Here is a 16,771-nt window from a genome sequence, read left to right as displayed (position 1 = left end):
AAGAAATCCCCTGAAATGAGTAGGTGTACAAACTTGACTGGTACTGTACATTTCACTTGTACACTATTTTATAATAAGGTAGATCTATTATCGTAAGCATGCGATAGCAAAAAAAAAAAAAAAGCATGTTGACAAGAGAAAAACTATGGTAATACTTGATCCATTCCAGTAACACGTAATCAACCTTGGTAATATTTGATGTTGTGGACATTGATCCACAAACCATTCCAGCAGTATCTATCCAACCCCCCCCCCCCCAAAATAATTCAGCCTACCACTGATTCCAATGGCTGTCATGTTAATTATGAGGCGAAATCCTCCCAGATCGCAGTTCCTAGGGCTTCCACTAGATGTCAACAGTCTTTATAAAAAGTTTCGGGCCCCCATTTTGGCTGTAGTGTTTTCATGCGTGTGGATGAGAGCGTGTTCTTTGTTGTTTATCTCCGGGAAAGACAATAACGATTCTCCGTCTTAAACTGTATCGTTTATTTACGTATTAGGGTACCTTAGGTTTGATTATAAACGTTGTTTGACTTGTTTGGATAAGTTTGTTGGTAATGTTTGGGATTCATTTTGAAGGAGGGAAACGGGTGGATTATTGAATGAAGCGCGCCAGCTAAACTGAGTTTTTGGGGATATAAAGAAGGACATTATCGAACAAATAGACCATTCATTATGTAGCTGGGACTTTTTGGAGTGCCAACAGAAGATGATCTTCAAAGGTAAGGCATTTATTATATAGCTATTTCTGACTTTCGTGCACACCTGCCTGGTTGAAATATGTTTTTCATGCTTTTGTATGCAGGGCACTGTCCTCAGATAATCGCATGGTGTGCTTTCGCCGTAAAGCCTTTTTGAAATCTGACACAGCGGCTGGATTAACAAGAAGTTAACCTTTATTTTGATGTATGACACTTGTATTTTCATGAATGCTAAATACTTATATTTCTGTAATTTGAATTTCGCGCTCTGCAATTTCACCGGATGTTGTCGAGGTGGGTCGCTAGCAGAACGCCTGCGCCAGAAAGGTTAAGTGCCTTTTCACAGGATATTATGTTCTGTTGTTTTGGCACCTCACTAAGAAAAGACACTGACAGGGCTGCCATTCAAAAATGTACCCTTGGCCCATGCTAGGTTGGCTAGGTATTTATTTTGAACTGCTTTCATCTCAACACATACTGTATGTTTACCATGTGTGTGGGTAGGATTGTCATCGGGGTCCTCGGGGAAAAAATAAGGGGAAAAAAGGGAAAAAAGAGGGCAGACGGGGCTCTGGGAAAATGTAGTTTGGGAGATAATGGATTAGCTAAGTAATCCCGGGAAGTGAAGCAGGCCACGATTGAACATGCATGTACCTCCACCGTCTCCACCAAGTGACACATGAATTCTGACATCTCTCTCTCATACCAACATTCTCTTACACAATGCAATGTTTCACTCTTCAAGTTCATTTAAATCTGCCTCTGATTCATTCACGTTCTCCACCTACAGTTGACATCTGTTCATGTTCTCTGAAATGCAATAAAATGAACTGCAGAAGTGAGTGGCTTGGCCCTATATAAATACATCTTGCACTGTCAGAAAACGAGACAACATAAAACAGATGTTGACGAGTACGGCTTTAGAGCACGCCCGGCAACACGAACACTCAAGGCCAAACACAGGCCAAACTTCTGCACACACTCAGCGTCGCCAGCGAGAAGGTCGAGCAGACACTGCCATATGCAACACCTCTGGATTATTTGCTCATTTATTGTCATTAAGCTGGCTGAAGTAATTCCCCACACAATATTGCTGCATAAGGAAAGAATTAACCCTTTAGACTTGTGGGAATTGGCCTACATGGATAGGGCTAAATTAAAATGTTTCTTACAGAAGAAATATGAAGCGCATATGCATAACCATGGTAGAAATTGAAAGGGAACAGTTTGGAGATCATTGAAATATTATTAGACCAAAGTTAAGGACATAACAGTTCACCTGACACGACTGAATCCAAACATTACACTGTTGATTTCATGTGCATTTTACATTTACTGTACTTGTCGCTGCATTTGTTGATAACAAAATTTGACATAAGAATATTCCTGGAAAATGTGGGGTAGGTGCAACATAGGACAACAAATTGACAAGGGTTTGAGTGAGAGGACTAACTTGTGTCTCCAAGCGGACACACACCTCTCCAGAGTGTGCACAGTTCCTAAGTCATTTCAATGCACTATTATGATTCAAAGAAGTCTTCAACTAGGTGATTTGTAGCTCTCATAGCTGTGCTGTTGAGGAACTAAAGCAAGCACACTTTTTGCTTCCACATTTCTGGTGTCTCAGAGCCTCAATGGGGCTCAGGTTAAGAGTGACAGACATTTGACAATTTTTTTGTTTGTTTTTCCTAATAGTTTTTTTGTGTATTTTACACCCTTTTTCTCCCCAAATTCGTGATATTCAATTGCGATCTTGTCTCATCGCTGCAACTCCCCAACGGGCTCGGGAGAGGTGTAGGTCTAGTCATACATCCTCTGAAACATGACACGCCAAACCGTACTTCTTAACACCGACCCGCTTAACCAAGAAGCAAGCCGCACCAATGTGCCGGAGGAAACACCATTCAACTGACGACCGAAGTCAGCCATGTCATTTATAACATGTTACTGTACAGCCACTGCATTCCAATATAGGAGCTTATCAGTGTCCAAATCAGCCATCTTCAACCTGTGTACAAATGTAAAGGGTTCAAATGTTTAATGAAAGGCGGTGTGAAAACAAGAGCCCATGTCACAGCACAGTAATGGAATGCTGATTGTGTCAATATCACAACTTGCAGCTAAGCTTGATTACTTGGTGACCACAAGAGAAGATCAATGGGCGACACAGCTATCAAGCCCCTATGAGAGGATCAATAACCTTGTCCACTGTTAAAGGCTGTTAACCCATGTGGTACATATTGATTTATTCTCTTGCTGGGGTCCATGGGAAACAATTACATCACCGGTCTGTCACTACTGGGCAGAAGGTAGCCTAGCGGTTAGAGCGTTAGGGTCAATAACCGTATGGTCGCTAGTTCGAAACCCTGAACCGATAAGGTACAAATCTGTTCATGTGCCCTTGAGCAAGGCACTTGCCCCAATTGCTCCATGGTCGCTGTTCACAATGGCAGTGTGAAAAAGGACAAATATAAGCACCCACCCACGGCAAACTTCTATGAACTAAATCTGATGCTGCTGACCAGGTGGAATATTATTGAACCAATAAAACTATCTACATGCCTAAGATTGTTTTAATGTGACCATCAAGGCCCCCCCTAGACATACTGGCCTATATGGCCATCATTAGCTTATATATGGTCAGGTTGCCTTTCCCACGGAATTGCCCTCAAATCGTCTACGTGTTATATCAACTGCAACCGGGTTTCCGTCATGAAAATGTGGCGCTGGACATTTGACCGGGAACATTTTAATTTACCGGACATTTGAGAAATTTACTGGACCCATATGCATTGGGTGGACGTCCCCTGATTAGGGCGTCCACCCACGATGCTCAGAATGACAGAAAACACATTTAGAATATGGTCATTCAGATATGGCTGTGTGGGAACACTAACCTTGCCTATAACCTAGGCCTGTATCAATTTAACTTTTTTTTTTTATTATGCTTCCAAAACTGTACCGCAAGCGACGCCTGTTCATTTTTTTATCTTTATTTAACTAGGCAAGTCAGTTAAGAACAAATTCCTATTTACAATGACAGCCCACTGTTCCCTGGTAGGTTAACTGCCTTGTTCAGGGGCAGAACAACATATTTGTACCTTGTCAGCTCAGGGATTCGATCCAGAAACCTTTTGGTTGCTGGCCCAACGCTCTTACCACTAGGCTATCTGCCGTTAATGTTCAGATTGATCGTCGAGGGTTCTAAACAAAACTCCCCGGTATGGAAGATGCCGTCTTCCAATAACTCTTCAGTTTAATGAAACAGAGTCATGATCAAGGGATAGCTAGGCCTATTACTGTTGATAATGCGACTATGGAGGAGTGTGCATATCCTAACTTGTTTTCAATAAAGTATCCATACTCCAGTCACAAGATACACTTAAAAACATCATATGAAATCCAAATAGGCCACTAGCGGTAAGGCAACCTGAGGTTAGTCTTAGCCGTTACCACAATTAGTAAGGGGTAGCTTCATCTGGGACCTCTACTGAAGCTTAACGTAACAGAACAGGACTGGGTTTCTCAAAAGCATCATAGCACTAAGATATTTCAGTGGAATCGTGACGAACGAAAGATGATCTTAGTGCTACGAAGCTTTTGGGACACTCAGCCCAGAACAATATTACAAAATGGTAAGCTACAATGTATTGGTTCTAAATCCTTGTTGTTGGTTTCACCCTTCATTGTACTGTACCATGATTCACTCTTCAATGGTAACATTAGCCATTTGAAAATGAGTGTATCTAGTGTGCCGGCTAGCCAACTACAATGCAGCATGCAAATCAAATGGGGAAAAGGACAAGCTACTTTTGGGTTGCATTGACTAGTTAGCTAACTATTTCCGATGCTTGTTACAATAAACATACTTGTAACACAAAACATCGAGTGCCATTTTGTAATTTCAAATTGATACTTTTTTTGCCATCAAATTAACGCTGACTGGATGCTCGAGTTGACGTGTGTCGGTCAGAGGGAGAGATCAACACAAACACGCTTGAGAGGGTACCAATAACGACACCACACACACGCAGTGCTAACCAGCTGGCGATAAGGTTTTTTCAGTGCACAATACTCGAGGCGAAATAAGTTAATTACGGAATAGCTACAGAAAGGAATAGACGTCTCCGCACAATAATAAGACAATATAATGTGATTGAGAAAAAGGGGGGGGGGGGGGGCAATTAGCCAGCTAACGTTAGCCACAATAGGCATTTGCTTGCTAGCAGACGAACATTAGCTTAGTTAGCTTGCTACTCACCCGGTATGAGGCTCCAAAATGTAAAAAATATATATATACTTCAATCAGCTTCAAAACACATTTCGCGTTATACAAGTTGATAACAAAATGGCATGCTCGGTGTTAAGTTTTATTATTGTAAGCATGTCCATGCCAATCGCTCGCTGTACGAGTAGCTAGATCCCCCTGTGTGCACGATCAAGGCTGCATTGAGCACTGAGGCAAACACATAACTGAAGCATTCTGGGAGTAGGAGATGCTGAACATTGGACAAACTGTAGGTGAAGTGCTACACCTGGTGGCCATAAAAGGTAGACTGTATACTGAGCAGTTGTAAAATATTTGCTTTACTTTAACTAGGCAAGGAAGTTAAGAAGACATTCTTATTTACAATGTCGGCCTACACCGGCCAAACCCGGGGAAATTGTGCGCCGCTCTATGGGACTCCCAATTCACGGCCGGATTCGAACCAGGGTGTCTGTAGACACACCTCCAGCACTGCGATGCCTTAGACCGCTGCGCCACTCGGGAGTTGTATACAGTGTCTGATACTAGTGTAGGGCAAGCCAACACGATGTACTTAATGTACACGAAAAATGAAATAATACATCCATAAACAGTCGATGTCATTATTTAAACAGTTAAAGGGAGAGTCTGCAGTTCAAACAATAACAAAGCAGAATATCTCGCCACTGATTTGGGGATGAGGTGGAGAAATGTAACAACTCTCCGAGTCATAGACAGAGAGTCATAGACATAGACAGGATGCAAGGACTGATCATCCGTCAACATTACAGTTTTAACCATGTTTTGAGGCTATACAGTGTTTGTTTACAATTACATTATTTATCAAAAAAGGAGTAAAACACGCTTAGGCCTATATTTTGGAGCCTGATGGGGTATGACAGTTGAACTAAGCTCAAGTTTAGTCTAAATTGTATTCTTCAAGAATCAATGGGTATACATCATGAATTTAAAAGTACAAAAATGGGGTTGAGGTCAGGTGATTGTGGAAGCCAGGTCATCTGATGCAGCACTCCATCAGTCTCCTTATTGGTCAAATAGCCCTTACACAGCCTGGAGGTGTGTTCGGTCTTTTTTGTTGTTGCTGTCGCATGCTCACGGTAATAGATCTGCCTTATTATAAAATATTGTACGAGTGAAATGTACATGGTTGGACACACCTACTCATTCCAGGGTTTTTCTTTATTTTTACTATTTTATTTTTACTATTCTATACATTGTAGAAAAGTAGTGAAGACATCAAAACTATGAAATAACACATATGGAATCATGTAGTAACCAAATAAGTGTTAAACAAATCTAAATATATTTATATTTGAGATTCTTCAAAGTAGACACCCTTTGCCTTGATGACAGCATTGCACGCTCTTGGCATTCTCTCAACTGGCTTCATGAGGTAGTCACCTGGAATGCATTTCCAACAGCAGAGGTAACTCTGGGTCTTCTTTTCCTTTGGCGGTTCTCATAAGAGCTAGTTTTAAGCAAGGAGGTGAGCAGTGAGATCCTATTGACGGGTTTATTTTTGCATGTTTCCATTTGGGAACGCCTGCTCTGTGAAGTGCGGGTGTGTAGTAACTCAATCCGCCCTTGCACTCCTTCTAAAAAAAAAATATCAAACTTTGACAAAGGGTAAAGTCTACAAAACAGATAACTTCATTCGGATCAAATGTTTCATCAATGAGAAAATTTGCAGAATGTCAGCCAAAACCCATCTAGCTCAATCTTCTCCCACTGCTTGCCACTGGGCTTACTCTCATCACCATATTTGGTAGTGAGTGGAAACGCTAAACCGAATGCTTCACATTTATACATCCGGTTAAATATCTGGTTCATTGTTTTATGTGTCAACGTCTTGACAAAGGGATCTGCTCGAACCGCACAATAGCAGATGTACATACTCATGGTCTAACGTTTGCCTGGAGGTGAGCACATTCTCACATCAAGTTACATTTTTATAAATTCCAACTTTTGCGTGAGGCCCCAGTATCTTTGGTAGAGATATGCTGCATCTCACTGCCTGCACAGTAGAGGGCGATAAAGTGTTTTATTAAGCTGGAGTTTTCTAATTTACACACAGGATTCCATACAAGGATTCCCTTTTGTCGCGTGTTGATGACGTCAGGAATGACAAATATTCGACAACATGGAGAAGAAACATGTGTCAGCTTTTGAATTGTACCAAAATGCGCTATTAGAATCGACTCCTGAAGTTAAAACATCATCTGTGCAGGTACTTGTGGTTACGTTATTACTGGTGTTTGCCCCCCTGCAATTTCAGATAGCTTTGGTGAAAGTGACTTTACAGTGTCTTGTGTTAGGCAGGCACGCAAATCAACTGGGTTGACAAATCCACGGAAGAAAGCTAGCTAACTGATGCAATGTGAAGTGGGCTTGTTGAATAATGTCCATCTGTTGAATATACTTTTGCAATGTGCATATGATTACCTGAAACCATTTCAAACTGATTGCCTCTGCTGGATGATTTTCTAGGTTATACCAAAGAAGAAGAAGCGAAAGGAAAATGGCATCCAGACCCCTAAATCCATCAAAAAGGCCAAAATGAAACCGATGGTCAAGCAGGTCATCAAATCGTCTCAGAGAGAGGAGAGGTTGGAGAGACTTGAAGAAGTTAGTTTGTACAATCAAACTCACTCCCTCTATATTGAAGCCACTTGTTCACGTGCTGTAACTGTTTGACTGTGGTTCTCTAGCCATACCTGTCATTGTCTTGCTGTATGCAGGAAAATGTGTGTGGAGAGAAAAGCGGAGAAGCACTAGAGGCTCTGCTGAGTGACCTGGCTGAAGTTAGCAACAGCCGGGAGAGGGCCAGCAAACTGTTCCAGTGGCTCATCCAACCCATTCCTTCCAAGAGCTTCTTCAGGTACTGATGCCTGTGTAGCTTTTGGTTTTCTCAGTACAATCATGGACTAGATTGCACAGGGAGATATACTTTTTTAACTTTATTGACTTCCTTCATCGCAGGGATACATGGGAAAAGAAGCCCGTTTTGATCAAACGTCAGAATCCAGACTACTACAAGGGACTGTTTTCCACAACAGAGTTTGATCGCATTTTAAGACAGGTAAGGTGTCATGACTAGCTAAACATCTTCAGTCATTTTTGTTTGATCAGATCAGGTTAATGTTGCTGTTGACATTTCCAGGATGATGTTCAGTATGGAGTGAACCTGGATGTCACCAGCTACACAAACGGCAAAAGAGAGACACACAATCCTGCAGGGAGGGCTCTTCCTTTCACTGTATGGGAGTTCTATGAGGTAAAAAACTAATTAAAGTCTCCTGATTGCCAATTTGTATTTACTTAGTGTGAGCAAGTGTTGGTTAGAATTTAGATCGTACCAATATCTGTGTAACATGTTGTAAGTGCTTAGTACCTCATAATATGGAAACCCAACCATGTGTCCTCTAGCTCAGTTGGTTGAACATGACGCCAGTAGTGGGTTGGATTCCCGGGACTAAAATGTGTGCATGCATGACTAAGTCGCTTTGGTAAAAGCATGTGCTAAATGGCTTATTATTATTATTATTATCCACAGAGTGGTTGCTCCCTCCGTATGCTGAACCCCCAGGCCTTCTCCTCCACTGTGTGGAGTGTGCTGTCCATCCTCCAGGAGCAGTTTGGTAGCATGGCAGGAGCTAACATGTGAGTGACCCTGTCTGACAACCTCTGACTAGTGAGATGCTCTCACACAACATTGAGGGCTCTATTTCCGGGTTGCGTTAAGCCAGTGCAATTGTCAAATGCATACTCGTTTGACATTTGTAAACCTAACGCCAGGATTGGTGATTTACCTGTCTTATATGAGCTTGCTAGTTGGAGGGGTGGCAATATCTGAGCTGTGTCCTTAAAAACGTGTGCCATTTTCAGGCAGTGCTGGTGGGGCTATTTAAGACCAACCAGAAGCTGGTCTTAGCGGTAACCTGGTTAACAGCGGAAGCGCAGCCTATCCAGCCGTGACGCACAGTGTCCATATGCACATGGAACGAGAGCAATGTTCAATTTGTGCTGTAACCTCGTATTTAATAACATAACCAAGCATAGTCTCCTCTCTCAATTAAGGCTGTTTTTTTGGTAATGCATTCGCCAAGTTGTCAAGACTATCATAAAGGGCTTGGCTTGTGAGAACGCTTTGAAATAAATCTTAATCACCAAAGCTGTATTAAAAGATCAGATTTGGGAGCAGCCACTTTTTATCTATGTAGGCTATAGTACATGATTTTAGCCAGCTCCTGTTATCTATGTAGGCTATAGTACATTGTTTTAGCCAGCTCCTGTTATCTATGTAGGCTATAGTACATGATTTTAGCCAGCTCCTGTTATCTATGTAGGCTATAGTACATTGTTTTAGCCAGCTCCTGTTATCTATGTAGGCTATAGTACATTGTTTTAGCCAGCTCCTGTTATCTAGGTCCCGTGTGGCTCAGTTGGTAGAGCATGGCGCTTGCAACGCCAGGGTTGTGGGTTCATTCCCCACGGGGGGACCAGGATGAATATGTATGAACTTTCCAATTTGTAAGTCGCTCTGGATAAGAGCGTCAGCTAAATGACTTAAATGTAAATGTAAATGTAAATCTATGTAAGCTATAGTACATTGTTTTAGCCAGCTCCTGTTATCTATGTAGGCTATAGTACATGATTTTAGCCAGCTCCTGTTATCTATGTAGGCTTTAGTACATTGTTTTAGCCAGCTCCTGTTTTGGAATAAGAGATGAGATGATCCAGTGACCTTCGTTTTTAGAAAATGTCAGTTATTTTCCTGTTTTCGTTTATTTATTAATTTAAACAATCCCTTATAGGCTACCCTTACCCTACTATAACAGCAATGTGTCTGCTGTCTTTCTTGTCATGGCCATGCATTTGCCAAATAGCCTATCCATAAAATGTTTCTAAATGGTTTACTCATGAGGCTTTTTCCGTCAAGCTTTTGCATTATTCACATAGGCCTACCTGCAGTGAATAGGCTACTCCATTAGGTTTGTATCCATCCCCATTTCCACAGAGCGCCTCTTGTCCGCTTACCAAAGATGCGCTCCTCTAAAAGTATTCACATTTTCCAGCCATATAACTCCATGTCAACGGTAGGCCTAGGCCATATCTTGCTTATTGAGAACGTGCCTCTAACATAAAATACAATTTAGGAGAGCCTAGTGAAGTCCTATACTCGTTGAAGCCTATTACAACAATGTTGATTGTCAACACTCAACATACTGAGCAAACACTGGATGTTTTTACTGTTGCTATAACTCGTTACTGTAGCCTGTGCTATTTAATAAACAGTATCAATCCACTAGGATGACAATGCAGACTGTCAATAACAACCAGAACTTAAGACAACAGCATACAGTATTAAGCGTTGACATGCATTGATTGGCCAATGAGTAGCCAAGCCCTCTCCACACCAATAATTTTATTTATTCGTCAAAACCCAGCTCTTTCGCCCCAGCTATTGCGCTCACAATTACTCCAGTGAAAATATAAATAATATTTCTGACACATCCCTGGTCCTAAATCCCTGTCACCAGCGCTAAGATTTACCATTGTGTTAGGTTTGTTTAAAAAAGAGCCCTGAAAGTCATTGAACATGTATGTGTGAAAATGTCCTCCTTTGAGGACAAACTATTATGTTGTATCCTTACCTCATGCTGAATACTGATTCACCTCATGTGACATTACAGTGACGTCGTTTTGTGTCCCCAGGTATCTGACACCTCCAGGAACACAAGGCTTTGCTCCACATTATGACGACATCGAGGCCTTTGTGGTTCAGCTGGAAGGGAAGAAGCACTGGAGAGTTTACAACCCCAGGTGACTGAGTTATGAACAGTCTATATCCAGTTTATAAAATTCCCAAAACGGTGATCAGCACCTAGAGCATGCATCAACCCATTTTGAACACGATTCATATCATTAAACTCTGTTGAGAAACTAATTCTGTATATTTTGTGGGATGTTTGATTGCTACACTTTTTAGGTCAGAAGATGAGGTTTTGCCTGTCGTTTCCAGTCGTAAGTTTTTCTTTGTCCACCCTTTTGCCTATAAATAGACTATAAGCACGACAGATCACTTCCCAGTCCCCTCTGCCTCAGCCTCATTCCTTACAGATGGTTTGGTATTCCTTCTCCTCCAGCTAACTTCAGCCAGTCGGAGATCGGGAAGCCCATCCTGGAGGTGGTTCTGGAGGCTGGGGATCTCCTCTACTTCCCCCGAGGGTTTATCCACCAGGGGGACTGCCTGCCGGATGCTCACTCCCTCCACATCACTGTCTCATCTTACCAGAGGAACAGCTGGGGAAACCTACTGGCAAAGGTGTGTTATCAATCCTCTGCTTTCCTTGTATGTGACACTATCCAGTTCTGTCTCATTTTGTATCAACATTGATATAGATTGGGCATGGATCAATTTACACTGAGTTAAAAAAAAAAAAAAATAGAAATATTGAATGATATACAATGTCATGTCTATACAACATGGATGTACTTGGAAGTATAGGCTTGTGTTGTGGTTGATGCAGAACATGATCTCTGACAGGTGGTCCCAGCAGCCCTAGAGATGGCCATGGAGGAGGACGTGGACTTCAGACGAGGCCTGCCTGTGGATTACCTGACCTACATGGGGGTGCAGAACTCAGACAAGGTACTTCAGACACTGTTGTTTACTTGTCTCTGGAGTCCAATTGACCTCTGAGCACCTACTCTCAACGGGAGTGTGTTCAGAAGTGTGAACAATTCAGAATGTTGAATGAATAGAGCTGACATCATTGCCTATGCCCCATGACAAGTAAGAATGTCTGTTCTACAGAATATATACTCTACCGTTCAAAGGTTTGGGGTCACTTAGAATGTCCTTGTTTTTGAAAGAAAAGCACAAAAAAAAGTCCATTAAAATAACATCAAATTGATCAGAAATACAGTGTAGACATTGTTAATGTTGTAAATTGACTATTGTAGCGGGAAACGGCTGAATTAAAAAATATATATAAAAAAAAAAACTTTTGCAATTATGTTAGCACAGCTGAAAACTGTTGTTCTGGTTAAAGAAGCAATAAAACTGGCTTTATTTAGACTAGTTGAGTATCTGGAGCATCAGCATTTGTGGGTTTGATTACAGGCTCAAAATGGACAGAAACAAATAACTTTTCTTCTGAAACTCGTCAGTCTATTCTTGTTCTGAGAAAATAAGGCTATTCCATGTGAGAAATTGCCAAGAAACTGAAGATCTCGTACAACTCCCTTCACAGAACAGTGCAAACTGGCTCTAACCAGAATAGAAAGAGGAGTGGGAGGCCCCGGTGCACAACTGAGCAAGAGGACAAGTACATTATCTAGTTTGAGAAACAGACGCCTCACAAGTCCTCAACTGGCAGCTTCATTAAATAGTACCTGCAAAACACCAGTCTCGACGTCAACGGTGAATAGGTGACTCCGGGATGCTGGCCTTCTAGGCAGAGTGCCTCTGTCCAGTGTCTGTTCTTTTGCCCATCTTAATATTTTCTTTTTATTGGCCAGTATGAGATATGGCTTTTTCTTTGCAACTCTGCCTAGAAGGCCAGCATCCCTGAGTTGCCTCTTCACTGTTGACGTTGAGACTGGTGTTGGAACACAGGAGTGATGGTTGCTGATAATGGGCATCTGTACGCTTATGTAGATATTCCATTAAAAATCAGCTGTTTCCAACTACAATAGTAATTTACAACATTAACAATGTATACACTATTTCTGATCTATTTGATATTTTAATGGACAAAAAAATGTGCTATTCTTTCAAAAACAAGGACATTTCTAAGTGACCCCAAACTTTTGAACGGTAGTGTGTATCTGAACATTCTCTGTAATGTTGCACCCTCTTGAAAGCCCTGTGTGTGTGTGTGTGTGTGTGTGTGTGTGTGTGTAGGAGGATCCACGCAGGGTGCAGTTCCTATCCAGAATAGAAGGGCTGATGAAGAAGCTATCAACCTTTGCCCCTGTGGATGCTGCTGTGGATCAGAAAGCTAGGGACTATCTCCATGACTGTCTCCCTCCGATGCTCACCGCAGGTACCACATATCTACTGCTGAAATTCTAACGTTGACTTTTGTGACTCTAGGCCAGTAGTTCCCAAACTGTGCCCCCCCCCCCACCCCAAAAAAACCAAAGGAACTCCATCCGGTTTAAGTTACTCTTGAAAGTTGTAATAGTAGAATGTACATGGTGCAATTTCTAAATTGGGTAGTGCATCATCAGTTCCTCTTGTCATGTCAGTCATTGCAAACCTATTTATTAAGCTATTTATAACTTGTCAGAAATGCCCGGATCAAATAGCCCATTTCAGCAGTTAATTTTTTGGGGCCCATAGATTTTGTTGACATGTGACTCATTTAATATCACATTAGACATGCAAAATTTATAGAATTGCACAAAAATGTGCTTTAAAATGGCAAAATGTTCTATGCACCCCATGACAAAATGTGGATAATTGTAGGAAGTAAGCTTTAAACCTGCAAAATATTCTCTCCACCAACTAGAGGGGTGTGAACAGTTTGTGATGAACAGTGCTAGTGCTCATAGAAACGGATGAGGTGCGGGATGTTCCCCGATGCTGGAAGGGGGGCCTGAGTGAAAAGTCTGGAGCCTCTGCTCTAGGGCTTCCCAAACTCAGTCCTGCTGGTTTTTGCCCTAGCATTACACATCTGATTCAAATAACCATCTCATCAAGCTTTGATTATTTCAATCAGCTATGTAGTGCTGGGGCAAAAACCAAAATGTTCACCCCGGGGGGGGGGGGGGCTCCTGATCTAGACTGCCACGTGGCCAGTGTTACTGATTCTAGTGATAATCCACAGAGGAGCGGGCCAGCAGTGTCCAGGGAGCTCCTTCCAGGTGGGAGGATGGAGAGGCTGTGGATGTGGGTGTGACCATCAGGGGCCAGACCAGAGTCAGACTCATCCGTTCTGGAATCGCCAGGTAGATCTCGGACATGTAATAGCCTATGACTTACAAAAGCATAGCTCTTACAAAAATGTTCCCAGAAATGACCTTGACTTTTCTTTGTGCTGCTGCAGGTTATGCAGTGATGGAGAAGCAGTTTGGCTTTACTACACTGCAGACAACTCCAGAGTCTACCACAAAGAGGAGCCCAAGAGCATTGAAATAAAAGCAGAGGTATGAATGAATTGCCTTGCTACTATAGCAGTGACGTGTGCCTGCCTGAGATGCTGCACTGCAGTGATGGCCTTTGTGTTCAACATGATGCAACTCTTTCAGCAAACAGACGGCATGGAGTTTCTGATCCATGCGTATCCAAAGTTTGTGACAGTGGGCAGCTTACCATGCGAGTCGGCTGAGGACAAGGTATGTTTATCAACATGTACGCAGTTTTCTGCATGTCAGTAGTGTAGATATTTGGATGGTCGTGTTATGCTAATCAGTGCTTGGGTCAGACTCTGCACTGCAGTTTTCTTACAGATGTAATTCTGTGCTCTCTTCCAGGTGTCCTTGGCTGAGCTGCTGTTTGAGAAAGGGCTTATTCACACTGCAGAACCTCTGCAGCGATCCTGAATCATGGAGGGACTCTAATACAAGTTTCACAAGAAATATATGCTGCACCAGCATCATTCACCTCTCACTATGTGTAGGAAGAATTTCTGGTTTTAGGACAGCGGTTGAATAAACTCTGGGCAGTGCATCAGCATTGCCCTCTACAACTAACTCCTCTAGACTCTTCCAAAAACTATGGTGCAATGCTGGAACACAATGATCAATCCAAAGTAATAGGTCTGTAATAGCCCATTTACAATATTAACCTTTACTTGTTCAGTAAGTATTGCATTAAAATCGTCTTGCATATTGGTGTGTAAATCAATCCTAGTTTCTGTGTGTTGCTAATGGAAGTACATTGTTATAGAAATGTCCAACTTTGCATTATCGCTACGATTGCGTAAACTTTATCACACATGATTCACTAGCTGACAAAGGGACATGTTTATTAGTCAATACAACCCACAAAGATACAGTTACAGAATTCTTAATGGCGTACTTGGTTTGAAAACCATCCAGACAACAGGAGATGTGACTTGGGGCACAAATATTCCAGGTGACGGGTGGGTCTACTTCCAGGTGACTTCCTCACCTGGCTTCAGCTCCCTATACATAAGGGAGAATATTCAGAGGACCATTAGTACACACTTGGACTATAGCTAGGAATGTATCATTTCATATGAAGGCTAGATACTGATGCCTGATTCAAACCACAAGACCAAGATGTACTGGCCTGGTCTTGAATCTGCCATAGTTTGTGAAAAGAGAATATCTGTGCCAGCACAGTATGGTTTGCTTCTATATTGTGCATCAGTGGGTGCAGATTTAACTCACCTGCTGTACAATGCACTTTTGTTCCTGAAAGCAGTCAGCTTCTGGTCCTGTGCTCTGTCCATGTAGATCCCAATCACAAAGCCAAGGGGGACAAATATGTTCACCCAATGGTCACGCATCAGGGCAGCAAAGTTCACCATGTTTCCTGGTTGGTGCAAAACACATGCATTTACAGTATACTGTATGCAGCCACATTGTATAAAGAAAAATATTTGATGCAGCTATAGCTGTGTGACAGCATAATAAACCAGCATGTATGCAAGTCTGTTTCTGCTGTCAAGTTCTAAGGAGTTGGCAAGAATGCATAAAGAGACTGGAACCCGGGGGAATAATATCAAGCTAACTGTTAGTGGACCACAACCAGTTGGCTAAGTTAGATGAACATTAGTTGTTAGCGAACTGTTTATCCTAGTGTCCACACAACTGTTATCAGCAAATACACGTTCATTTTTGTTGTTGTTGGGCTACCTAGCTATCGTTGATGTTACTATCACACCAAGCTAACTTTAGCCCAATATTGGACTAAAGGAGCCTAGCTTCACTCTTTAGTCCAAGGTGGACCATACATGTGTTTAAATGGCGAATTGGCTCTTACAGCCAAATACTCCATCTAAATGTGAATCGATTCTCAATTACGGTACGGTTCTAGAAACATAAAATCACTCGTTTTATATCACAAAATAATTTCACAAATGCAAAAGGCACACTGTTCCTGTACACTGTTTTAAACGGGTTTTACACAGTTGCAGCTGGCAGTATTTTTCAGTGACATACTGAGTTTACACACAGGTGTTCGGAGAGACAGATAGTTCAATTGGCACAGGTAGTCCACTGTGTCTTCCTCTGTTTTCCGTAAACAAGTACTGTAACATGGAACTATGTCCATGTGGGAACCCAGACCATAAAAAGTGTGTCAATGCAACCTTTTGTTTGTGGGACATGATTTGTCATTATGAAAGAGAAGGTCCTTATGCTTCTAAAACCTTACCGCAAGCGATGCGTGTTCATTGTTCAGAACGAACATCGCGTCTCTTGAATCTTGTGTTATGGAACTGGGAGTCACGATCATGGGCTAGTTCATCATGGACTCCAGCTGGTTAACTAGCAAGCAATAAGCCTCTGTTCTTCCCACAATAATTATTGCGATTGCAAGATATACGTTGAAGTATTGCACGCACGGCTATAGAAATACATATAGCAAACTAAGAATTAACATATAGTAAAATATACAAAAGTGACATTTTACCTAGCCTTCAGCTTCTCTCGCTCATTGGGCTTCAGAGGACATTGGAACCTACCAAGTGCTCTAAAATGGTGGTGTTAACTTGTTAACTTGTATGTAATGAAAAATGCTTTTAAATTGAATATGTCTTGAACTTCAGAATATGAGCTAATTAGTCTGGAGGATAATTTTCATTTGAATAGTAAAACGAGTGCA

At 41.8% G+C, this 16,771-nt stretch overlaps 3 protein-coding genes across 6 annotated transcripts in view; 1 reads left to right on the top strand and 2 right to left on the bottom strand.

Moving 5' to 3' along the window:
• The window catches only part of LOC139582578 (exostosin-like 3), a 60,476-nt gene extending 55,317 nt beyond the window's left edge, over window positions 1-5,159 (bottom strand). For 2 of the 3 annotated variants that reach the window (XR_011676383.1, XM_071412705.1), the window contains exon 1: window positions 4,963-5,159. The gene's annotated coding sequence lies outside the window, so the exon portion shown is untranslated. The remainder of the gene's footprint in view (window positions 1-4,962) is intronic. The other variant, XM_071412706.1, reaches the window with a different exon arrangement.
• A 1,642-nt stretch (window positions 5,160-6,801) lies between these two features.
• LOC139582576 (ribosomal oxygenase 1-like) lies at window positions 6,802-14,824 on the top strand. Its single transcript, XM_071412702.1, has 16 exons — window positions 6,802-6,887; window positions 7,043-7,195; window positions 7,456-7,593; window positions 7,707-7,846; window positions 7,948-8,047; window positions 8,129-8,242; window positions 8,522-8,628; window positions 10,684-10,791; window positions 10,958-10,992; window positions 11,115-11,293; window positions 11,516-11,620; window positions 12,878-13,019; window positions 13,806-13,926; window positions 14,025-14,124; window positions 14,227-14,313; window positions 14,452-14,824. The coding sequence occupies exons 2-16, from the start codon at window positions 7,109-7,111 to the stop codon at window positions 14,518-14,520; spliced, it is 1,632 nt and encodes a 543-aa protein (XP_071268803.1). The 5' UTR covers window positions 6,802-6,887; window positions 7,043-7,108; the 3' UTR covers window positions 14,521-14,824.
• A 104-nt stretch (window positions 14,825-14,928) lies between these two features.
• Window positions 14,929-16,664, bottom strand: LOC139582577 (NADH dehydrogenase [ubiquinone] 1 beta subcomplex subunit 1-like). Of its 2 annotated transcripts, none has more exons than XM_071412703.1 (3): window positions 16,580-16,664; window positions 15,334-15,478; window positions 14,929-15,105 (listed from the first exon to the last, which is right to left on the bottom strand). In XM_071412703.1, the coding sequence occupies exons 2-3, from the start codon at window positions 15,471-15,473 to the stop codon at window positions 15,069-15,071; spliced, it is 177 nt and encodes a 58-aa protein (XP_071268804.1). In that variant the 5' UTR covers window positions 15,474-15,478; window positions 16,580-16,664; the 3' UTR covers window positions 14,929-15,068. The 2 variants fall into 2 exon arrangements, with proteins under 2 accessions (XP_071268804.1, XP_071268805.1); XM_071412704.1 differs by having other exon boundaries at window positions 16,322-16,629.
• Between the last annotated feature and the right edge of the window lie 107 nt (window positions 16,665-16,771).

The sequence above is a fragment of the Salvelinus alpinus genome, chromosome 8, assembly GCF_045679555.1.
Source record: "Salvelinus alpinus chromosome 8, SLU_Salpinus.1, whole genome shotgun sequence".
Classification (NCBI taxonomy): Eukaryota; Metazoa; Chordata; class Actinopteri; order Salmoniformes; family Salmonidae; genus Salvelinus; species Salvelinus alpinus.
Note: the sequence above shows the minus strand (reverse complement) of the source record. Positions and strands in the feature narration are given on the sequence as shown.